Source organism: Chenopodium quinoa, unplaced genomic scaffold (genome assembly GCF_001683475.1).
Source record: "Chenopodium quinoa cultivar QQ74 unplaced genomic scaffold, ASM168347v1, whole genome shotgun sequence".
Classification (NCBI taxonomy): domain Eukaryota; kingdom Viridiplantae; phylum Streptophyta; class Magnoliopsida; order Caryophyllales; family Amaranthaceae; genus Chenopodium; species Chenopodium quinoa.
The window spans coordinates 3,689,358-3,715,125 of NW_018743199.1; the positions used below are offsets into that span (position 1 = coordinate 3,689,358).

At 36.3% G+C, this 25,768-nt stretch overlaps 1 protein-coding gene across 3 annotated transcripts; it reads right to left on the reverse strand.

The window, feature by feature from the left end:
* Positions 1-699: 699 nt before the first annotated feature.
* On the reverse strand, positions 700-22,042 carry LOC110733558. Of its 3 annotated transcripts, XR_002513649.1 has the most exons (14): positions 21,708-22,042; positions 21,395-21,559; positions 20,499-20,597; positions 20,259-20,384; positions 20,096-20,164; positions 19,919-20,015; positions 19,710-19,812; positions 17,952-18,156; positions 2,971-3,084; positions 2,158-2,289; positions 1,981-2,061; positions 1,540-1,656; positions 1,318-1,439; positions 860-959 (listed from the first exon to the last, which is right to left on the reverse strand). XR_002513649.1 is itself a non-coding variant. In XM_021913621.1 (13 exons), exons 1-13 carry the CDS (start codon positions 21,807-21,809, stop codon positions 846-848), a joined length of 1,524 nt encoding a protein of 507 aa, XP_021769313.1. In that variant the 5' UTR covers positions 21,810-22,041; the 3' UTR covers positions 700-845. The 3 variants fall into 3 exon arrangements, 1 of the variants encoding a protein (XP_021769313.1); XM_021913621.1 differs by lacking the exon at positions 1,318-1,439 and having other exon boundaries at positions 700-959; positions 21,708-22,041; XR_002513648.1 differs by having other exon boundaries at positions 1,318-1,656.
* Positions 22,043-25,768: the final 3,726 nt, after the last annotated feature.

Below are 25,768 nucleotides of genomic sequence, written 5' to 3' on the forward strand. Positions count from 1 at the left end.
GTATTATGGTCAAAGGAGATAATTATCTTCCTAAATTATAGACTATAGTTCCCTAGTATATGGCCATATATATTATAGTCAAAGGAAATAATTAGCTTGATAAAAGTGATAATTATCTATTTATAGTTAGTTGAACTCGAATATGACCTGACTTAAAAATGACCCGACCAATTATAACCTGCAAATTATTGACTTGAACAAACCCGACTTGAATCCGAGAATGACCCGACTTGGAAATGACCCAACCTGGTTATAAGGCGCAAATTATTGATTTAAACCGAACCTGACTTCAACCTGAGAATGACCCGACCTGATTATTATAGCCCGCAAATTATTGACTTGAACTGAAACTGACTCAAACTCGAGAATGACCCGACCTGATTCTAACCCGCAAATTATTGACTTGAACTGAACCCGACTCGAACTTGAGAATTACCCTAACCGTTTTAACCCGATAAAACCTTAATTAAACCTGACCCGCATGTAACCCGTTATTAACACGACCTAAACCCGATAAGAGTTTGACCCGACTCAAGCATGACCTAACCCAAACCCGACCCGCATAGGTTATGGAATTAATCTAAATTGACCCGGTCCACTATTACCCGACCCAAACTCGACCCGTTTACCCGAATTGATAGCTCTAGTTGATACAGGATCAACATAAGATGCACAACATTTAGGATGAAAAACAAATACTAGCATAACTTCCTTATTTTTACTGCAGAACTTTAGATCTTTACTTCTATTTTATTTAAAGGGGTTACAAGAATTTGTATACAAAATTTTCAGTGATTGCATTAAATCTAAGTTCAATCTACAACTCTACAGCAGATGGGCATATGTCATCTGAGACCATCTTCACAACAATCTGAGGTTACCGTACGAGCCTGAATCTTTACCATTTGTTCTCGTCGATTTCCCAAGTGTAATGCTGTAAGTATCCACAATAAACACACCTATGTTCACACAAACAGAAATAAGTAATTCTAATCAGTGCAGGAGAAGGCAAAAGGAAGACAAGTTCTACAAGCAAAAAGCTGATAAACTCGATAACTTTCTCATATAAAGAGGGTGACTCCCACATCAGAGATACTGGTAAATGATAAGTCAAAAGAATAACTGAATAAGGATTTCATAACAAGAATGAAAGCAAAGACTATCCACGTCATTAATCTTAAGCTATTGCCTACAGGTATGAAGAGGGTTCTCTCCTCAGCATTTGTTCACAATAATAAGTTATCTGGAAATTTCTAGGAGTTTTAACCCAGAAGAATTACGTAACTAGATAGCTGGATTAAGTTATGAGCAGAATACCTGCAACTTCGCTATCTAGAAAATTTTGAATCCGACAGGTGAGATAATAAGTAGGCGCACGTCAACCCACAAAACAGTTTGTGCCAGAGGAGAGCATATGTTTGCAAAAAAGGGCATTACAACTACAGCAAATAATGTGATTCAGTCATTGCAGAGGCAGGAGGCCTCCTGTGAGTGGGAACAAGCGATGAGTGTGTAAGAGCACCACAGATTAAGACTTACAGGAAGGGCGTAGAGTGATATAGTTGATGTTTTCTCCTCAAAAGATCCAAAAAACAGCTTGAACATCCCCGCTGCAGTGGCATCTCCAAGCCTTTGCACAATTACATCTATGCACACCTGAATCAGTATTTTAAGGAGAAAGGTAGTCAGTAGACAAAAAAAAAAAAAAAAAAAAAAATAATAATAATAATAATAATCTCTGCGTTGTGACAGCTTTAGAAAAAGCGGCAAGGAAAAGGGCCAACACAAAATTTATTTATTTTTTTCAATGAAGCTATGGAACCTCAAGTGAATTTTCATGTCTACATTACTATATTAAAACATTTTAGGTGGAAGTATACTCTTCTTACATAGCCTTATATATTTATAACACTGATCAATAGCATAAGATTGAGAAAGTATGATTTTTAAGTTCATGTTCAATGCAGAATTTATATGTACCTTGGCTTTGTATTTCTCGTCCTGTGAAACAACAGTAAACAGGAGTTCCCTTCCTGGCCTAGTTACAACATACATAACAACCTGTAAAAGGGAGAATGTGAAGCAATGACTTATTCATTAGTATCCTTTTAAAATAAAGTTTCAATTTATGGAATTAAATACAGTAAATTTACAAACCTTCCTCAGGGTTTCACAAACACCAACGACTATCCAAGTTGGCCATACAGATATAGCAACTAAATTGAGTAAACCAGCTAAGGGAGCAGAGCTAATTGCAACAGTGACCCCAGCAACAGTAAGTATGCGACCCTGTTTTAGTAAACACAAAATCATTTGCATTAGCAATACCAATAACCTGCATTACAAATAAAAGTCTCACTTATAAAAATCATAAATTTGCACCGAACTGACGTCAAAGGCTTATATATAACAAAAAAGCAATTAGCAAGCTAAAAAAACAATTTACATTTTTCCATGACAGGAACAGAAAACCATTTTAGAGCATTATAAACTGAATCGTGGGATAATAGTGGGACATCTATTTGGGGAAGGAGGCCACTTTTGATGACATTGTAGAAATTCATTTTAGGTATAGGTAGCTAAGTAAAGGTCGGAGAGAAAGTCTCACCTCTACCTAAATGCAACAGAACACATCAAAGATGAATATATGATAAACACATAAGCAAAACTGGGTCAATATCATGTGAATCAGCTCCACCTTGACATTACACTCTTTGGCATAGATGAATACATTATTATGCTTTCAATTAGCGATCAAATTAGGAATATGGAAACGCAAAGGTGTAGATAAAAGAATTGAGGTGCATCCAGAACAGAGGCCTAGTGTCTCAGCAAAGGTCAATAATGAAATTGCAAACATATTATTTTGCATACTTCAAAATTCAGATAAAACCACAAATTTAAAATTAAAATTGAATACTTCCACAATATGCATCTCATTTTGCCATTTCATAAATTAGCATAGCATACCGTTAAGGTGATTTGCCCTGAAAATATAAAAAGGGCAATAAAACTATTGATCTCCGCAAACAATTTCATTCTACCAGCAGCACTTGATGTTGTCAGGGCAATGATAGAAACTTTCTGCAAAGCAGTAAATAACATAATAAGCAAAAATTAATGTGACTTAGTTAACGAGAAATATAATTGACAGTAAAAAGAAAACCAAATATAAGGCTCATAGATCAGCAGTCCAACTAAAAGAGAAAGAATGCCAATGAAACATAGAGCATTGGACCATTGGAATAACATAAGTCAGACGAACAAGTTCCCCCAAGGGTCAAGCAGCATTATGCCTCAAGGTAGATTAAAATGCCTGATCCTAAACATAAAGATAAATACAATTTATTCCTACTTACTTCATATGGGGCTAATATTTCTGACCGCAACGATAAGAGAAGATGGTATTGGCAAAAAAAAAAAAAAAAACATTTCCCTCCCAAAGCCAGAATACTTTTGTCATGAAATACTCGAGCAAAGTTGCTGGAGAGATTAAATCTCTTATGGTCCTACCTAACATAAAACAAACGTTCTGCATAAAAGATGTCAGCCCTTCTTTCATGGACATGACAAGCACACAAGGGGAAGGAGCAAATCATGTATATGGATCTACATCATATGTTAGTATAAATACAGCACTTCAGAACAACTTCACTTCATAAGTCTAGAAGAGCTAAGTGCTTGCAAGAGAAATATCAAGATGTAATCTTCTGCCATACGCGCAAAATCGTAGTCATTAAAGAGGTATAATATCGAGAGCCCCTACAAAAAATGGCAACTCAACCCCTTCTCAATCAAGAATCTGTTATAAAAATTGGTGATTTCAAAGAGAAATCTCATGTTCCTATCTTCCCTAGCGATAAATTCCTACACTAAAGCACCATAAAAATAATTACTAACAGAAAAGTAATAAAATTCTATCAGCAAACCTCGATCGCAATTCCCAAGTTCCCAACATTAGAATTTCAGGGGGGGGGGGGGGGGGACCCAAGATGCCTTAACTGAGAAACCCAACCATTCTTTACCGAAAAAAAGTTAAAAACTACAAATGTCATTTGGTGACAATAGGACTTGCCTGGGAGCAATCAGAGTCTTGTATCCATCAAACTCTAAACCCTAAAAGCCCAAACCCTTGTCTACACGAGAGAAAAGTTCCAATACACCAAACAAGAAAAATTCTATCCCCATCACTCAGACCAACAAAGTACCTTACCACACAAAATCATCCTCCAAAAACAGATCAGATATAAAGTTGTCTCTGACCCTAACAAAATGTACCATACTTTTAGAACTCAGCATTAGTAATTGTGATACTGACTATACTAGGTTAATCCTTAAACCTTACAAAAGCAACTAGAAAATCGTAATACATGAAGGACATTGATGATACCTATAGGCATCTCAACTAGAGCTGTCGAAAGTTGACCCGACCCGAAATACCGACTCAAACCCGATTATTAACCGAACCATCTTAACCGGAAAAAATGGTGACCCAAACCCGACCTGAAACCAACCCTAGACCCGAGTTGACCCAAATATGTGAGACCTGAACCCGAACATGAACTGACTAGGAGATGACCCGACCCGAATGTAACACGTAAAATTATTGACCTGAACTGAACCCGACTTGAACCGAAAATGACCCAAACCCGTTTTAACCAATCAAAACCAGAATTTAACCCGACTTGTTACAAACTCGACCCGAAATCAAACCGACTTGTTATTAACCTGACACAAATTCAACCCGACTTGTTATTGACCCGACCTGAATTTTACCATAGGTGATAGAATTAATTCGCATTGACCCGACCTAAGTTGACCCGACCCACTCTAACTGACCTAAAACCGACCCGTTTACCTGAATTGAAAGCTCTACCCGAAAACTCCAAAATTTCTCAAAAAGCAAGGATATAAGCCTTTAAACGACCAATTTACCATTGTACAACTTGCACCAATTTCATTAACTCAAGTCTACCACGAACATTTATGACAACAAATAATGATCATATATGGTTCCAAACAGTGGCGGGCCTAGAAATTTGACAATGGAGGACAATTTCGATAATTCAACTAACATCAACCTATTTAAAAAAAAAAAAAAAAACGGGTACACAATACAAGTAATTTGGGTTTGGTTGGGAAATAGGAATAAGGGAGTAGTCGAGTGGTATGGTTGAAATAAAATACCCCCCCAAAAAAAATGAGTGATGTTACAAGGGGGATTCGAATGCCATATTATCTTGTGATGTTAATTTCTTAGCAAACATTTGCCAAAGGTGCTCGCTGCAGTCCGTGACTCGTGGCCGCGTGGGTGGTGGTTCGTGCCTCGTGGTTGGGAAATAGGAATAAGGGAGTAGTCGAGTGGTTAGGTTAAAATAAAGGAAATTTTTTTATTTTTACCACCTCCAAAAACAACTTAATTGTTTTTACCACCTCCAAAAACAACTTTTTTTTTATGGAGATGGTAATACCAAATTTTTCGTTTTTTGCGTGTGGTAAAAGTCAAAATAACCTTAAATAAAACACCCACCAAAAAAAAAAAAAAAGGGATAATGTTCCAAGGGGGACCTGATGTAGGTAAACCTTAAATTGGGCCCCTTGACATATTGTTTCTAGCCCATTACCAACTTAGCTAAGGCAAACTTCTTATTTAGTCTTGCACTCAATTTTATATAACTATTTTCCTAGTTTTATTTTTTTTCCTATATATTTTTTTCCTTTGTTTTTTTTTCCCCGAAAGTGGGGGGACAATGGTCCCCCCTTGTTCCTTCATGGGTCCGCCCATGGTTCCAAATGGCATTATATAACCCCGAGACGTATCCCCTAAAATCTCAATGCTTTTCGACACGGGCCCCGAAACAATCGAAATTTCTCAAAAAAACGTGGATATTATCCTTCACTTTTAGAATTTTTTGACTTTTTTTCGCCGGGAATCCGGGATATAAAAATTGCCGAAATGTTTACCACGGTCCCTAATACCCTCATGGATATCAATTGGGTGGGTGGAACCATCCAATTAGCCTTTAAACGACCAATTTACCGGTTTATGACTTGCACTGATTTTATTAATTCAAGCCTACCACGAACATTTATGACAACAAATAATGATCATATATGGTTCCAAACGGCATTATATGGACCCGAGATGTATCCCCAAACAATCCAAATGATTTTCGACACTGGGATCCGAAACCTCCAAAATTTCTCAAAATGCGTAGATATTAGCCTTCAATTTTGGAATTTTTTTTTTCGCCCGGAAATAAAAATTGCCGAAACATTTACAATGATCCCTAATACACTCCGGGACTCTGGAAGTCCAATTGCATGGGTGGAACCATCCTATTTTCCATTAAACAGCCAATTAACCGGTTTACAACTTGCACCGATTTATTTAACTCAAGCCCATTACAAACATTTATGACAACCTATAATGATTATATATGGTTCCAAACAACATTATATGACTCCGAGATATATCCCTTAGCATTTCTAGACTTTTTGAAATCGGGCTCAGAACAAAAAGTGTGGATATTAATCTTCAATTTTGGAAGTTTTAGACTTTTTTCGCCCGAAAATAAAAATTGTCGAAATATTTACCATAGTCCCTAATACCCTCTGAGTGTCCAATTGGATGGGTGGAACCATCCAATTTCCCTTTAAACGGCCAATTTACCGATTTACAACTTGCACCGATTTCATTAACTCAATCCTACCACGAACATTTATGACAACATATATGGTTCTAAACGATATTATATTACCCCGAGATGTATCCCATAAAATCTCAAGCCTTTTCGACACCGTGTCTCAAAACCTCTAAAATTTCTCAAAAAAACGTGGATATTAGCATTCAATTTTTGAATTTTTTTACTTTTTTTCTACCGGAAATAAAAATTGCCGAAATGTTTGCCATATTCCCTAATACTCTCCGGGAGTCCCATTGGGTGGGTGGAACCATCCAATTTGCATTTAAATGACCAATTTACCGGTTTACAACTTGCACCGATTTCATTAACTCAAGCCTACCACGAACATTTATGACAATATATAACAATCATTTATGGTTCCAAATGACATAATACGACCCTGAGATGTATCCCCTAAAATCTCATTTTTTTTCTACACCGGGCCCCGAAACCTTCAAAATTCCTCAAAAAACATGGATATTAGCCTTCTATTTAGGAATTTTTTGACTTTTTTTCGAACGAAAATAAAAATTGCTGAAATGTTTACCATGGTCCCTAATACCCTACGGGAGTCCAATTGGCCGGGTGGAACCATCCAATTTGTCTTTAAACGACCAATTTACCGGTTTACAACTTGCATCGATTTCATTAACTCAAGTCTACCACGAACATTTATGAAAACAAATAATGATCATATATAGATCCAAACGACATTATATGACCCCAAGATCTAGTCCCTAGAATTTTAAGACTTTTAGATACAAGGCTTCGAGACTCCAAAATTTCTTTAAAAGCGTAGATACTAGTCTTCAATTTTCGAATTTTTTTGACTTTTTTTTGCCTGTAAATAAAAATTGCCGAAATGTTTAACATAATCTCAAATACCCTCCGGGAGTCAAATTGGATAGGTGGAATTATCCAATTTGCCTTTAAACTACCAATCTACACGTTTATAACTTGCACCGATTTCATTAACTCAAGCCTACCACGAACATTTATGACAACAAATAATGATATATATGGTTCCAAACGACATTATATGACCCAAGATATATCCCCTATAATTTCTAGACTTTTCGACACTGGGCTCTGAAACATCCATAATTTGTGAAAAAGTGTGGATATTAGTCTTCAATTTTGGAAGTTTTAGACTTTTTTTGGCCCGAAAATAAAAATTGCCGAAATGTTTACTATGGTCCCTACTACCGTGCGGGAGTCCAATTGGGTGGGTAGAACCATCCATATTGCTAAACGGCCAAATTATCGATTTACAACTTGCACCAATTTCATTAACTCAATCCTACCACAAACATTTATGACAACATATATGGTCCCAAACGACATTATATGACCCCGAGATATATCCCCTAAAATCTCTATCCTTTTCGACACCGGGTCTCAAAACCTCTAAAATTTCTCAAAAAGCGTGGATATTAGCCTTCAATTTTTTTGACTTTTTCAACTATTTTTCGACCGGATATAAAAATTGCCGAAATGTTTACCATGGTCCGTAATACTCTCCAGGAGTCCCATTGGGTGGGTGGAACCATCTAATTTGCATTTAAGTGGCCTATTTACCGGTTTACAACTTGCACCGATTTCATTAACTCAAGCTTACTACGAACATTTATGACAACATATAATGATCATTTATAGTTCCAAACGACATTATATGACCCTCAGATGTATCCCCTAAAATCTCATTTCTATTCTACAGCGGCGGACCCCGAAACCTTCGAAATTCCTCATAAACATGGATATTAGCCTTCTATTTTGGAATTTTTTGATTTTTTTTCGCACGGAAATAAAAATTGCCAAAATGTTTACCATGGTCCCTAATACCTAGGGGTGGCAATATCATCCAAACCTGATGGATAACCATCCACCCTATCCAAATATATGGATGAAAACTCGAACTTAAGCGGATGACGGATGGATGATGGATGGATCAGGTGACGGATCGGGTTGGATACGGATGATGATACATCCAACCCATCACCCGATCCATCACCCGACCCATCCATCCACCCGTTAAATTTATACATAAAAAATAAAAATAAATATCTTTTTTAATAATTTAATGTCTATTGTAGTGTTAGGAATTGACTTTGTTTTACGTTAGTAAAAAGGAACAAGTATTAGAAAGATGTATCAAAATTATAATAAAATTGATCACTTTTTTTCTCAAATCTTGATTTTAATTATAAAAATGAAAAGTTATATTTATATATTTATTTCACCCGAATTATCACCCGATCCACCCGATTCATCCATGAATGACGGATGGATCGGATGTGGATGAAAAAAAATTAGGTGATGAATGGGTCGGGTGATGGATGGGTCTTTGGTGGATGGAGGCGGATGAAGCATCACCCGACCCACCTCCGATCCATTGCCATTTCTACTAATACCCTACGGGAGTCCAATTGGGTGGGTGGGACCATCCAATTTGCCTTTAAACGACCAATTTACTGGTTTACAACTTTCATCAATTTCATTAACTCAAGCCTACCACGAACATTTATGACAACAAATAATGATCATATATGGTTCTAAACGACATTATATGAACCCGAGATGTATTCCCCAGAATTTTAAGACTTTTAGATACCTGAACTCGAAGACTCCAAAATTTCTCAAAAAGCGTGGATAATAGTCTTCAATCTATGAATTTATTTAACATTTTTTTTTTGCTGCAAATAAAAATTGCCGAAATATTTTCCATGATCTCTAATACCCTCCGGGAGTCTAATTGTGTGGTGGAACCATCCAATTCGCCTTTAAACGACCATTTTATTGATTCACAACTTTTACTGATTTCATTAATTCAAGCCTACTACGAACATTTATGACAACATATAATGATCATATATGGTTCCAAACGGCATTATATGACCCTGAGATGTATTCCCTAAAATCTCAAGGCTTTTAAACAAGCCCCGAAACCTCAAGATTTCTCAAAAAGCGTGGATATTACAACCTTAGCTCAATGGAATTACGACCATAAACAGCAATAAGATCAAAACTATATCCCAAGCTCATATCCAAAACATGACAGTGTTGGTCGCGTGAACAAACCCCACTTTTTTAGCATTCCAAACAATCCACAAACGACCATTATATGCAAAATCATAATTATCTACGCACTCCCAACCTCTACAAATCTTCTCATAAACTTTTTCGCTATTTTCTTTTTTTACTCTTGTTTCACAAAAAAACACTCAAATCTATTTTCTTTTTAAAAGAGTTTTCTCTCTTTTTGTTTGATGTTGAAGCCCCTCACATTCCAGCAAATAATCCTCATCTTGCACCAGAGGGGATAAGTTACATTGGAATCTTTCCTTTGTCTATCAATGGATTCGGAATCACTGGTTCAATCACAAGGTCCATGTGCAGCATTTGATATGTGTGACCGATAGTTCTTCGAAAGACGTGAACCACGAGTGGTGATGGTGGTGTAATGCTTCTTGCTCAGGAGCACTTAGCCTTCACATCTACCATCCTTTAAAGCTTAGTCTATGGCGCACCGCAATCAACGAATGTGAGTTAATATGCATAGTCCTATTTTCATGCCTAATGTCTAAGCTCTATTTGAGTCCTTTCACCCCTCACTCTCCTAAGGCGGGGTAAGTGATTATTGATATCCGTCTATGGAATGCTTAGTTATTTATTAAAAGAGGAACTCAAAGTAAAATTTAGACTATGTCTTACACACTGAAAACTATAACTGAAACCTAGAGATTATACCATTCCGAAAACTACAACTGAAACCTAGACCCCTAATGAAGAGAAAGTGATTGCCTACTTTCTATGTCCGGAGACACATCCTGCACTCCTTTTTTTTCCTTTTTTTTTTTCCTTTACGTCTTAAAGAGAAGTAGTTAAGCCCAAAGCCTCTTCTCGAAGAAAGGGATCCAATCCACTCTCATAATCTCAGAGCTCCACTCAACTATATGATTTAAGATATGGAAAGGAATGAGACCCCTAATGTAGTTAAGCCGATTCCTTGTCTATGCCACTTTCTTCTTACACGTCGGTTTTTTCCTTGACTAAAGTCTTGCTGCAAAGACTCCTTCCTCCTTCGTTCACAACTCCTGTGATATTAAAAAGTTTCCATTTCCTTAGTCTTGCAACTCAGATCTTCGAACCTGTGATTTTTGCTTCTACTTCTATTCGGAGACGGATATTTCCAATAACTTGTAAGTTGAGCGTTTTACCACGTTTTTCGGGGACATTCTAGCTTTGACCTTTGGCGGTTCCATATTGTAGCAGTTCCACGTCAGTCAAGACGTGCTTCCCCAGTTCTGATTCTTGGTGAATGCAGCTTTGTTGGTTCCCGCTTCTTAAAGAATCTAGCAACAGTTTCTGTTGTCCCGGTTGTTGACTAATCGATAGTCGTTGTTGTGAACTACTTCTGCTTTGCTTGCCTTCTCTTTTTTCTGATTGCGGTAGTCCTTCTGCTTATCCTGTTTTAACTTGTCAATCTAGGAAGTCTCTCTGGTTGTATCGAAAGTAGGGTCAGCGCGAAAAGTCTCTCTCAAACCCCTTAGGCACAAGTCTCCGTTGCCGGAGACAAAAACCTTAAGTCGTAGAGCAAGTTCTTCACTAAAAGAAAAAAGGGTCCGGGTAAGAGGCGTCTAAGCAGGTCTTTATTGAGGTCTAGGTTTTCGGGTATCCTCATATTCTAGGGGTTGTTATCTCTGACTTCAAGGCCCTAGCCTATAAATGCTACGTTCAAGGCAGTTCATAATTCATGAATTGATGTCAATTGGGGCGCTTTCGTCCAAGGTTAAGGGAAATGGGTAATCGGTATCAGAAGTAAGAAAGTCAAAGGCCTATCCTTCTAGCTGCCGTCCTAACGAGGGTTTTCTTCCTATAGTTAAGGTAGCTAGCTGGTAAGCAAGGATGTTCTTCCTAGCAGGTGATGAGAAAGATTGCCGTTAGGGGCAAGGATTATTTGGCAAAAGAATAGCAACTATAGTTGTTGTTGCGCATTAAGACAGTTGGTCATGAGGAAAAGAAGAACTCGACTGCCTTTATTAAGACAGTCAAAATCGTGCATATCCTTACTAGTGAGTCAATCACGACAAGAGCCCTTTCTCTAGGGAAGAATTAGACAAAAAAAGAAATAAAAAATTTGTTAAAAATGCGATCATCATGGGTGTGAAGCTACTCGAATGGCAAGGAGAGCGAAAATAGATAGAGGCATTCAAACGAAAATTCTGCCTTGAACCAAAGTAGACTATCATGCGGTTCGACCATAAATTCCATTCCTGGATAGCACAACTAAGCATTCACCGCGAAAAGGTTCTTTCGACGAGCAAAGGGCTAGAAGGCACCAATCATTCTCTAAACGATATGCTTAACACATGCCAATATTATTTTCGTTTTCGGGACGAATGAATACACAAAGAGCAGTGAAGCAGGCAAGCATTCACATCCTCTTTCTTGGCTCGCAACCGAACCTAACCCGCCCCGGCAACTGGAAAAGTAAGAGGAACGCGAAAAAGGAGTTCAGCTTCTAAGCGCACATAGCGAGGGTTTGAGGATACCTTCTATCATTAGGTAAATATCCCAAGCATAGCTTCAGTTTTGGAATTTTTTAACTTTTTTTCGCCCAGAAATAAAAATTACCGAAATATTTACCATATTCCCCAATACCCTCTAGGAGTCCCATTGGGTGGGTGGAACCATCCAATTTGCCTTTAAACGAAAAATTTACCGATTTACAACTTGCACCAATTTCATTAACTCAATCCTACCACGAACATTTATGACAGCATATAATGATCATATATGGTTCTAAACGGCATTATATCACCCCGAGATATATTCACTAGAATTTCAAGACTTTTCGACACAGAGCCCCATAACTTTCAAAATTTCGCAAAATGCGTGTATATTAGTCTTCAGTTTTGGATTTTTTTTTTTACTTTTTTTGCTCGGAAATAAACATTGTCAAAATGTTTACCATGGTCCCTAATATCCTCCGGGAGTCCAATTGGGAGGGAGGAACCATCTAATTTCCTTTAAACGGCCCATTTACCGGTTTACAACTTCTTTAATTCCATTAACTCAAGCCTACCACAAACATTTATGACAACATATAATGATCATATATGGTTCCAAACGGCATTATACGACCCCGAGATGTATCCCATAAAATCTAAAGTCTTTTCGACACCAGGCCCCGAAATCTCCAAAATTTCTCAATAAGCGTGGATATTAGCCTTCAGTTTTAGAATTTTTTGCCTTTTTTCGCATGTAAATAAAAATTGCCGAAATGTTTACCATATACCCTAATAACTTTCGGGAGTCTAATTGGGTGCGTGGAACCATCCAATTTATGTTTAAACAGACAATTTTCCGGTTTACATCTGCCACTGAATTCATTAATTCAAATTTTAGCCGAACATTTATGACTACATATAATGATCATATGTAGTTTCAAACGGCATTAAATGACCCCGAGATATATCCCCTAAAATCTCAAGACTTTTCAACATATGGCCACGAAATCTCCAAAATTTCTCAAAAAACGTGGATATAAGCCTTCAATTTTGGAATTCTTTCAACTTTTTTTGCCATAAAATAAAAGTTGCCGAAATGTTTACTATATTTCCTAATATCCACCGGGAGTCCAATTGGGTGGGTGGAACCATCCAATTAGCCTTTAAACGGCCAATTTACCGAATAATAATAAACATCCTTTTACCGATTTTTCGACACCAGGCCTCGAAACTTTCGAAATGTCTAAAAAACGTGGATAATGCCTTCAATTTTGGAAAATTTTGACTTTTTTTCAGTCGGAAATAAAAATTGCCGAAATGATTACATTAGTACCTAATACCCTCCGGGAGTCCAATTGGGTGGTTGGAACCATCCAATTCGTTATTAAACGGCCAATTTACCGGTTTTCAACTTGCATTAATTTCATTAACGGAAGCCTACCACGAACATTTATGACAACATATAATGATCATATATGGTTCCAAAAGACATTATATGACACCTACATTTATCTCCTAAAATCTAAGACTTTTCGACACCTGTCCCGAAAACCTCCAAAATTTCTTATAAAGTGTGCATATTAACCTTCAATTTTGGAATTTTAAGACTTATCTTCGCCCAGTAATAAAAATTGTTGAAATGTTAACCATGGTCCCTATTCCCGAGTACCCTACGTGAGTCTAATTGAGTGGGTGGAACCATCCAATTTGCCGGTTTACAACTAGCACTAATTTCATTAACTCAAGCCTACCACTAACATTTATGACAACATATAATGATTAAAATGGTTCCAAATGACATTGTATGACCCAAAGATGTATGTTCTAAAATTTTAAGACTTTTCGACACCAGGTCCTGAAACCTCTAAAATTTCACAAAATGCGTGGATTTAAATTTGGAATTTTTTTACTTTTTATCGCTCTGAAATAAAATTTGCCGAAATGTTTACCATGGTCCCAACTACCCTCGAGGAGTCCAATTTCATGGGTGGAACCATCCAATTTGCTTTTAAACGACCAATTTACTGTTTTACAACTTAACTGATTTCATTAACTCTATCCTACCCCGAGATGTATTGCCTTAAATTTCAAGACTTTTCAACTCCGGGCCTCGAAACCTCTAAAATTTCACAAAAATCATGGATATTAGACTACAATTTTGGAATTTTTTTGACTTTTTTACGCCCGAAAATAATAATTGCCGAAATGTTTGTCATGGTCCCTAATACCCACCGGAAGTCCAAATAGGTTGGTGGAACCATCCAATTTGCCTTTTAAACGGCCAATTTATTAATTTACAATTTGCACTGATTTCACTAACTCAAGCCTACCACGAACATTTATGACAACATATATTATCATATGTGGTTTTAAACAGCATTATATGACCGTGAGATTTATGCCGTAGTATTTCAATACTTTTCGACACCTGTCCAGATCCTCTAAAACTTCAATTTTTGAATTTTTTAACTTTTTTTTCGCCCAAAAATAAAAATTGAAGTAATGTTTAAAATGGTGCCTAATACCCTCCGGGGGTCCACCTAGCTAGGTGCAACCATCCAATTTGCCTTTAAATTGTCAAGTTACCGATTTACAACTTGCACCGATTACATTAACTCAAGCCTACAACAAACATTTATGACAACAAATAATGATCATATAAGGCTCCAAACGATATTATATGACCCCGAAAGGTATTCCCTAAAATTTCAAAACTTTTCGACACTGGGCCCCGAAACCTTCAAAATTTCTTAACAAATGTGGATATTAGACTTTAATTTTGGAATTTTTTGACTTTTTTTCACCTGGAAATAAAAATTGACGAAATATTTACCATGGTCCCTAATACCCTCCGGGAGTCCAATCGGGTGGGTGGAACCATCCAATTTGCCTTTAAACGGTCAATTCACCGATTTACAACTTGCACCAATTTCATTATCTCCGACCTACCACGAACATTTATGACAAAAATAATGATTTTATATGGTTTCAAATGGCATTATATGACCCCGAGATGTATTCTCTAAAATCTCAAAACTTTTCGACACCGAGCTCCGAAACCTCAAAAATTTCTAAAACAGAGTTGATATAAGCCTTAATTTTGGAAATTTTTTTTACTTTTTTTTTGCCCGAATATAAAAATTGCCGAAATATTTACCATGGTCCCTAATACCCTCCGGAAGTCCAATTGGGTGGGTGGAACCATCCAATTTGCCTTTAAACGACCAATTTAACGATTTACAACTTGCACCGATTTCTTTAACTCAAACCTATCATAAACATTTATGACAACATATAATGAATATATATGATTCCAAATGAAAGTATATGACCCTGAAATGTATCTCTTAATTTTCGAGGCTTTTCGGTGTCGGGCCACGAAATCAACAAAATTTCTCAAAAAGTGTGGATATAGCCTTCAATGCCTTCAATTCTTCAATTTTGGAATTTTTTGAGTTTTTTTTCCCGTAAATAAAAATTTCCGAATTGTTTACGATGGTCCTTAATACCCTCCGAGAGTCCAATTGGGTGGGTGGAACAATTCAATTTGTCTTTAAATGACCAATTCACCGATTTACAACTTGCACCAATTTCATTACCTCAAGCCTACCACGAACATTTATGACAATAAATATTCATTACATATGGTTCCAGCCAACATTATATGACTCCGAGATGTATTACCTTGAATTTCAAGACTTTTAGACATCGGGCCCCCGAAGACTCCAAAATATCTCAAAAAGGTGGATATTAGCCTTCAATTTTTGAATTTTCTTGACTTTTTTTCGCCCGAAATAAAAATTGCCGAAATGTTCATCATGGTCCCTAATACCCTCTAGGATTCCAATTGGGTGGGTTGAACCATCAAATTCTTCTTTCAACGGTTAATTTACCGGTTTACAACTTGCACCGATTAATTAAATCAAGCCTACCACGAACTTTTATGAAAACACATAATGATCATATATGGTTCCAAACGGCATTATATGACCCCGAGATGTATCTTCTAAAATATCAAGGCTTTTTGACACCGGGCCCCAAAACCTAAGAATTTCAAGGCTTTTCAACTTGTTATTGTCCTGACCCAAATTAAACCCGACTTGTTATTGATCCGACCCGAATTTTACCAGACTTATTACTTACCCGACCCAAAAATCCAACCTGATTTGTTACTAACTCAACTCGAAATTAACACGACTTGTTATTGACCTGGCCTATATTCAACCCAAATTATTCCCGACCAGATTTTTAATCACCTTAAATGCAATTTAGACCACCTTATTATTGTTGATCAAAGGATTTTGTCCAGGGAGTCCAAGTCGGTCCACGCATATGACCAAAGGAGCATCATCCTCAAATTTAAGAGTTAAATATAGTATATATTTGTTGTATGGCCAAAGGAGATAATTATCTTCTTAAATTATAGGCTATAGTTCCCTATTATAGTCAATTGAACTCGAATATGACCTGACATGGAAATGACCCGACTTGATTGTAACCGGCAAATTATTGACTTGAACATAACCAGACTTGAATCCGAGAATGACCTGACTTGGAATTGACCCAACCTAATTATAACCCGCAAATTATTGAGTTGAACGGAACCCGACTTGAGCCCGAGAATGACCCGACTTGAAAATGACTTGACCCGATTATAACCCTCAAATTATTGACTTGAACCGAACCCGACTCAAACCCGAGAATGACCTAACCTGATTCTAATCCGCAAATTATTGACTTGAATCAAACCCGACTTGAATTCGAGAATTACCCTAACTCGTTTTAACCCGTGAAAACCCAAATTAAACCCGACCTATTGTTCACCCGGCCCGAATGCAACCCGACCTTTATTAACCCGACCTAAACTCGACCCAAACCCGATAAGAAGTATGACCCGACGTGACCTGACGCAAGTATGACCTAACCCAAACCCGACCCACATAGGTTATGGAATTAATCCGAATTGAACCGACCCGATTTGACCCGACCCACTCTCACCCGACCTGTTTACCCCAATTGACAGCTCTAATCTTAACAGCAATCAGTCAAGAAGAAATAATGATCATTCTATGCACAATAAATGATATTGGACAAAGGGTCATCTTTCTAAAGGCCGGATAAGAAAACCTCTAACATTGTGTATCTTAAATTCACTGTCATTGCAAATGCAATCTAGCACTCTATTAAGACAGCCGAGTCAACTGCAACTCCCTGTCTTTTAGAAATATTGTTAGTCTTCCACAAAACAAGGGTCAACTTTCTCAATAAATCTTAGCCATTAGAGGAAAACTCATTGCCCAACATAATGAGGCCCTATTAAATAAAGTTCAAATGAAGGAAAAAAATTATTGGATAAATAATTAAAATATTGAAGGGGTTATGCGGTCAATTTCTAAAATTATCCAAATTAAAGTGGGGTTAAAGGAACTCATAATTAAAAAGTGGATACTACAGACATACATCCCATCCGAGGGTTATCCTAGCACTCATGTCAAACTTTTAATCAGCAACGATGTATAAGTCAAATACAAGAGAAGCGTGCAAAAGGGTAATGAAAATTTCCTCATAGTATTGTGACTGCTCAGCAACTTAGATGTATTTGTCTCATCATCATCTTATACTCGAATAAAAATCATCAGTGGTGAATTTCATGAAATGATTGCCACCAAATATGGGCAGTTTTGATTGCAAATTTGTCGCAAAGCACCAATGCATAAAACACAATTAAACTGCAATGAGACATAAGCTATCATACCTGGAAGTAAAAGAACGATGAGACAACGGCACTCAGCCATAGATACAGTGATACATATATCAAATAAGGTGAGGAGAGTATAAGCCTAAAGCCATCCAACATAGCCAAAAGTTGAGGATTTTTTGGAGAAGAAACAAAATTTGGAGAAGATTCCTTGGGCGTCAATGTTTTCTTTATCGCTCCACTTTGTTCATCATCCAGTTTACTATGAACAGCAAGTCAAAATAATAAGATTCTGAAATACTGAATAGTTCAATTAGGAGGAGTTATTCTCCTCTTAAATCATATAGACCAACACAGTCAGAACATTATCTGGAAAAAGATGTGATAATGCTTCTTACTGAATAAAACAAATCCTACAACAGAATTGAAAAATTACTTAAATACAAATGTAAATGCATGTTCTACCCAAAAATTATCCAGGATACAAGTGTTTATGCCTCTAGCTAAATTAATTAGCTCCAAAAAAAAAGATTAACGATATTGATTTGGTACAAATCTAAATTCAAGTTCTCTAAGACTAATGCTACCCAAAATATCTCCAAGAAACGCAATTAAGTTCAGATAATAGCAGCTCCATGTACATAAACTACCAATCCTACAATCCTTGTGCACTATTCCAAACATGATTACATTCAATGTATATGCCCCCAACTGCAGCAGAAAAATTATACAGCAGAGTTAGCGCAGAGGCCACAAACAAAATGAGAGGATAAACTTATTTTTCATATTCCCTTTTTTTTCATATATAAAACATTATTTCTCCATACGCTTCCCCAAACCCTTATTACCATCGAGAGTGAGAGGATATGAAGTCTTAAAAGTTTGTTAGTTTATTACTATAAGAGTAAGAACACACATACTACCTCCGTTTTATATTATTTGCAACTTTGGAACATTTAATATCGAACAAATGATACCCTAAAGTTGCAAATAATATGAACAGGGGTAATATTAATTTAACTTTTTATAGTATAATGGGAATTTTGCAGAAAATTAATTCTTCCAAAGAGAACTCGGCAACTCGCACACATCAACTTTTAAATAATAATAATAATAATAACAATAACAATAACAATAACAATAACAATAACAATAACAATAACAATAACAATAACAATAACAATAACAATAACAATAACAATAATAATTTTTCACACAAATTTCTAAATAAAGAGATAGATTCACTTCAAAGCCCAAACGCGTGTAGTCTCCTTACTTGGACCGTATTAGCAATTACCCATACCCACATTCTATCGGCCAGATGTGAATATAGACCTTGAGTGTTCCTGATATTCTGATAACCCTGCATACAGCCTAACTGAATCCCCAATACTCTTTGTTAACTGGGTTTCAGAAAATGTCTACCAGGAATTGCTGACCAACTTTTGTAAATCAATTAAATTGGGACTGATGTGACATTGGGCATCCATATCTTTAAAATTTTAGAATGCTCCTTCAAATAAAATAACATTCACTTGTCTCAAATCATTTTATTGATCATTTAATCTCTCCTTGTAACATTGCACATCCAATTAATCATCCTTATCTCTAGCCTATTAGTTCAATTATTGTATATTAGTATTATCACACAAGGCCACAATAGACATTTTTTTTTATCTCATACCCTGAGTTCATTCAAAGGTATAGGGCTTTGGAACCATAGAAGTTAGCTAGGTCATACACTCACACCATTATAATCATTAAATTTCAGACAAGAGATTAACAAAAGAAAAGAAAACTGGAACACTATCTTACATCATCGGAGTGTCTTCCTCAGAAATATGGGGTGTGTCTTGACTAATTCCTTTAGAAGATTGTGCAGCTAGTTCCATTAGAAAAGCAGCTACTAAGAGTAAAACTGAAAGTAACAGAGATCAAGGACTGTGTCAAAACAAAAACAAAAAAAAAAAAGAAAAAATTAAATCCATCGCGAGAATTGAAGTCATAAAAAGACAGTTACATACAAGATCCCAGCCAAGCCATTCCAGTCGCAAACAATGATCCGAACAGCTGACCAAGTGTAGCACCCGCACCAATAAACCCAAACAGTCTTGAACCTGACTGGATACAAATCCAAGTTAAATTATCACAAAAGCCTGCATCCATCACTTAAACAGGATTACAGGAGGATAGTAACTGACCTCGCTATCCATAACATCGATTACTCTTGCCCATGTTGAAGAGATAGTTATCAAATTCAGCAAAGCAATCTTCAATAAGAAAAGAAGAAAAATCAAATAAGAATCATAAAATGTCAAACACTGAAGCAAGCATTTAACTTTGAGCTGAAGGACATAACCATACCCAAAGGAATAAACCAATTCTCACTGAGATGTAATACCATGAGAGGTCATCCCAACTAGAGTGCATAACATTGGAATGCTCGCCGCCAACATTTTGATCATGTCTTGAATGCACACCAACAAAATCCTAAGTGCCAAAACAGGAAGCATTAAGAACTAATATAAAACTTTAAAACAAAGCCCCAACATTAAAGCAGACTGCATTCATTAGTATTTGCTCGTAATGAATTAGTTATTTCACCTTATTACTGGATGTAGAAGATCCATTTGTTGAAGTATGCCAGAAAACAAAGAATACGACAAGTGACAAGCTAAAAAATCTGTGTATCAACACCAGAGCCTGAAATTTTAAAAACCATCTATGAATAATGGCGCAGAGACAACTATATGTGTACAGATTCAATACAAGCTTTAAACTCAGATAGACAACATGTAACACAAACATTACAGCAAGAAACATAAATCAAGAGTTCAAGACTTTCTACAACTAAACAAACAGGTCTTCACTTTTCTAGAGCCACCAGTTTTTTAAAGTAAACACTGAATGGTTCAGCAAAAAGACTACTTCTATCACAGTTGATATCAAGATTTGCAAGTTGCAAAGTGAAACTGTGAAATGAATGCCCGCTATTACACAACTACTCTTTCTCTATTCAACAACTCCTCCAATTTGGGATTAGATTGGAATGCATCATTTCATTACTCAATGACGTTTCATAATTTATCATCACTTGTCACATCATAGCAACAAAAAAGATTCCCAAATGGCCGAATCCATTAAACATGGTACAAGCTCATTCAATTAAACCTTGCTTCTACACACAACAATAACACCTTTTTCAATTAACCTTTGATTCCTAAAATAATAAGACCTTTTTCAATCAACCCTTGATTATACGCACTACAACGTACATTATACTACTTCAACTCTGACTCTTCTCAGCACCGCATTTTCACTTATTTCCAGAAATATCAGTTCATAATTCAAATGAGTTAAAGTTCCCGGGCCAATGAGTTAACATACATAAAATCCAGTGTCAATAAGTTCAAATAAGTTAAGTTCAGGAAAATAAGTTCAGATAAATTAAGTTCGGAAACAATACAATCAATTCACAACCTAACGAAAAAAGTCAATACCCTGCCTTTGGATAGATTCGGCAACGAAAAGAGCAATGTAGAAAGAGGTGCAGCAATCAAAGTAAGAACCAAAGATCCAATAAAAAGCTCAGGAAGATTTGACAACCCTAATGATATTGCTCCTTCATCTCGCAATGGTAATACCACAAAATAGGCACTCAAAATCTGTCCAATTCAACAAAATCAAAATCAAATACATAAACATAATCACTCGATTTCAATCATCAAAATCAATAACAATGGCGGAAAATGAGATCATAAAAATTACTGAATTATCAAAATTAAGAAAAAAAAAATGGGAGAAATTGCATACGAAGAAGAAAGATCCAGCGGAGTGAAGAAGCGCGGAGATTTCGTGAGGTTTGACGTCGACGACTGCCGACAAAATTGCTGCCAGTCGCCGGCGGTCAGCCATTGTTTCTCTCTCCTCGAGATTGAAGGGTATTAAGCTCAGGGAAGAGTGGTTGATCGGAGATGTTGAACGAGAATTGGGAGTGTATCTGGAATTTGTTCAAACTATAAAGTAAAACTGTTATAAGCCCTAATTTTGTGCTCTTACCCAAATCTCAATGGTCTCATGTGCTAATCGAGTTGAGCAACTCGAAATCGACTAGGAATGGTCGACTAGAGTTGTTTTGATTTGAACTTGACAAGTAACTTTAATCAATAAGAGTTAAGCAAGCTTTAGTCTAAATAATTTCACTTAGGTAATACGGAATATATAATTTCATTTCTACAAAAATAAAGTGAAGTGAACAGGATCTTGGTGAGTTTAAAAATTGTTGATAAAATATAACAAAAAAAATGTCATTGCAAAAATAAGTTGATGATATCAAGTAGGCTAAATCATAAAATTTGACTTCCCTCGATCAAATTTTTAAAAAGAAAAGATAGAATTTTTTTTTTTTTTGAATGAGTTTATCAAACGGCAAATTTGTAAATAAATGGAAAAAATTATTCATGGAAAAACCACTAACACTATTAGCATTTTCACCCTGAATAGTTTTTTTTTTTTTTTTTTTTTTTTGCATTGTTGATCGTGATGGTGTTGGTGGTTCTACCATAATTAGTGCAAACAAAACATTGTTCATGGTAAAGTTGCTAACACCAAGGTGATAAACTTGTGTTTTCTCGATTTGTGTTTTCTCGATTTTAGGAAAAAAATATAACAGAAGTATTTTAGGAAAGTAAAATTTATCCTGCAAAACCTCCTTTTACTTTATATATAGGACAGGATAAATGACTTGGGTCCTTGTTTAGACTAGAGTTATTTAAATGTGTTTTCAAATTAATTTTGGAACTAAGTTTGTTTCGGACTTAAACTCGACTTTAAATGTACTTTTTTACTTGAGCTTGGAGTAGCAAACATTTCGATTTTCATGCCCATCCGAGTTCAGGTCAAGCTACAAGAAATGTATAACAAGAACGAGTGGAGCAAGTAAGTGTCAATTTTAACAAGTTTCACGCACAAATGAAAAAATTTCGATTCCAGTGGAGCACCTCTAAATTCGTGATCGGCTAGATAAATGAATATGAGTGGTGATGAGATAGAGAGTAGAGAAGAGGATTTCTGATTTTTGGTGTGAGGAATTTGTGAAGTGTTGAGGGTCTATTTATAGTGTTTAAGGGGTAGTAAGATAGAGTTAAAGGAAGTTTGAGATTAACATGGGAACATGATAAATGTAAGTTTGTTAAATGAATATGAGTGGAATTTAGTCTAGGTTAATGGAAAGGATTAGGGATGGAAGTAAGATAAATGCTAATATGGTTAAGAAAGATAAATTAAGAGATTTAAGTAAAAAAAAATGATAAATTAAGAGATTTTAAAAATAAATAATAATGATGAGTATGGCTTCTCATAACTCACGGCCTTTTTTTTTTTTTACATATATATATAACGAAAATCATTCTTAAATAAATAAAATAATTATATTTGATAATTAAATCAAGTTAAAATATATACTACTAGATAATATCAAAACTAAGATTTGTTGTAAATCATGAGATAATAATTAAGCTAAACTTGTTAAGTATTATTAAGATAAAATCCGGAAAATAAAATTAAAAACGGCGTACAACGTTAATTAATAAAAAATACGGACCGACCAAGATCATAATTTAGAAATATTTAATTATTTCAATTAATTAAAGAAATTACTAATTAAGAAAATATTTTCAAAAATTAGGAGTATTACAGTCTACCCCCCTTAAAAGAAGTTTCGTCCCGAAACTTAAAATTATTTAATAACTCGAATTAATACTCCAAATTAGTTAAAATTTAGTAAGTTCATGCACAACCTAAGGACTTGACTCAAAAGATTCACTTAATAAAGACATAAAAGGAAAGCGCGAAACTCTATTGCATTCTACCCCCCTTAAAAGGAAGTTACGTCCCCGTAACTTAACCACTCACCATGAATAGGTTTGGGTACTTTTTACGCACCCTCTGGCATTACGACCTTTCACCTTAAAGGTACGTAGTCGCTTATTAGAAGATTTTGGCTGGTCTATCGCTATTTATCATTTCTGCCTCAGCTTCCCAAGTAGCTTCCTCAACCTTATGGTTCGACCATAGAACCTTGACAATCTTCACATCCTTGTTTCCGGTGTTTCTAACTTTACTATCTAGAATTCTCACCGGTCTTTCTTCGTAGGTCAAGCTCTCATCTAGCTCAATTGTCTCTGGTTCTAGCACATGTGCAACATCAGGAACATACTTGCGGATCTGACTCACATGAAAGACATTGTGCACCCTTTCCAACTCGTTGGGTAAGTCCAACTTATATGCTACTTTTCCAACTTTCTGAAGAATCTCGTATGGCCCAATGTACTTTGGGCTCAACTTCCCCCTCTTCCCAAATCTCATTACCCCCTTCATAGGAGATATCTGTAGCAACACCTTTTCTCCTACTTGGAACTCTACGTCTTTGCGCTTCTCATCAGCATAACTTTTCTGTCTGTCTTGGGCTGCTTTGATTTTCTCTTGGATCAGCTTTACTTGCTTAACAGTTTCCTCTATCATTTCAGGCCCAAGTACAACAGTTTCACTTATGTCACTCCAACAAACTGGGCTCCTACATTTCCTTCCATACAAAGCCTCAAATGGGGCCATTCCAATGCTTGCATGATGGCTATTATTATATGAAAATTCAATCAAGTCTAAGTGGTCTTCCCATGAACCTTGATACTCCAATACACATGCTCTCAACATGTCCTCCAAGGTCTGTATGGTTCTTTCAGTCTGACCATTAGTTGCAGGGTGAAAAGCTGTACTCATCAATAGCTTTGTTCCCATGGCCTTTTGCAAACTTTCCAAAAGTTCGACAAGAATCTCGAATCACGATCTGAAATGATATCTGTAGGCACTCCATGATACTTCACCACAAACTTCACATATGCCCTTCCCAACTGATCCATAGACCAAGTGTTTTTCATAGGTATAAAGGTTGCGGACTTAGTCAATCGATCCACAATGACCCAAATAGTGTCATTCCCTGCCGTGGTCCTTGGTAATGCCCCCACAAAATCCATGGCGATCGAATCCCACTTCCACTTTGGTACTTCCAAGGATTGAACCATTCCTTGTGGCCTTCGATGCTCTATCTTCACTTTCTGGCATGTTAAGCATTTTGCCACAAACTCTGCTACTTCTTTCTTCATGTTTGGCCACCAAAAGATCTTCTTCATATCCTTATACAACTTATCCCCTCCAGGATGCATCGAATAAGGAGAGCTATGGGCCTTCTCCATCAGTCTTTGCTTGATGTCCCCACGATGTTGTGGAATACACCATCTCCCTTTAAATCGAATACTTCCATCATCAGTAATAGTAAAGTCCAAAACCTGTCCTCCCTCAATCTTCTCTTTTATTGCCTTCAACTTCGAGTCCCTCAACTGACTTTCTCTAATCTCATCATAAATAGAAGGTTTCACCGCCAAGGCATTTAACATCTTACTGGCCTCTCCATGCTCCACCACTTCCAAATTCATCTTCTGAAATTCTACACACAACTGGTCTGGTAAAATCATCAAATTCATCAAATGACTGGTTTTCCTACTTAAAGCATCAGCTACCACATTAGCTTTCCCCTCAGATATTGGATATTCACACTATAATCTTTCATAAATTCCAACCATCGTCTCTGTCTCGAGTTCAAATACTGCTGAGTGTAAATGTACTTTAGACTCTGATGATCTGTGAACATTTTACAAGTTGCACCATATAGATAATGTCTCTAAATTTTCAAAGCAAACACAATCGCAGCTAACTCTAGGTCATGGGTTGGATAGTTCACCTCATGTAGTTTCAATTGTCTCGAAGCATATGCAATGACCCTCCGATTCTGCATTAAAACACAACCCAATCCAAACTTC

Excerpts from the sequence above, each read along its gene's own strand:
- LOC110733558 (XM_021913621.1), bottom strand. The coding sequence starts at position 21,809 with ATGGCTGACCGCCGGCGACTGGCAGCAATTTTGTCGGCAGTCGTCGAC. Across the intron at positions 20,385-20,498 it reads CTTCTACATCCAGTAATAAG|GATTTTGTTGGTGTGCATTC; the intron begins GTGAAATAACTA and ends TTTGGCACTTAG. Across the intron at positions 1,657-1,980 it reads ACGAGAAATACAAAGCCAAG|GTGTGCATAGATGTAATTGT; the intron begins GTACATATAAAT and ends ATACTGATTCAG.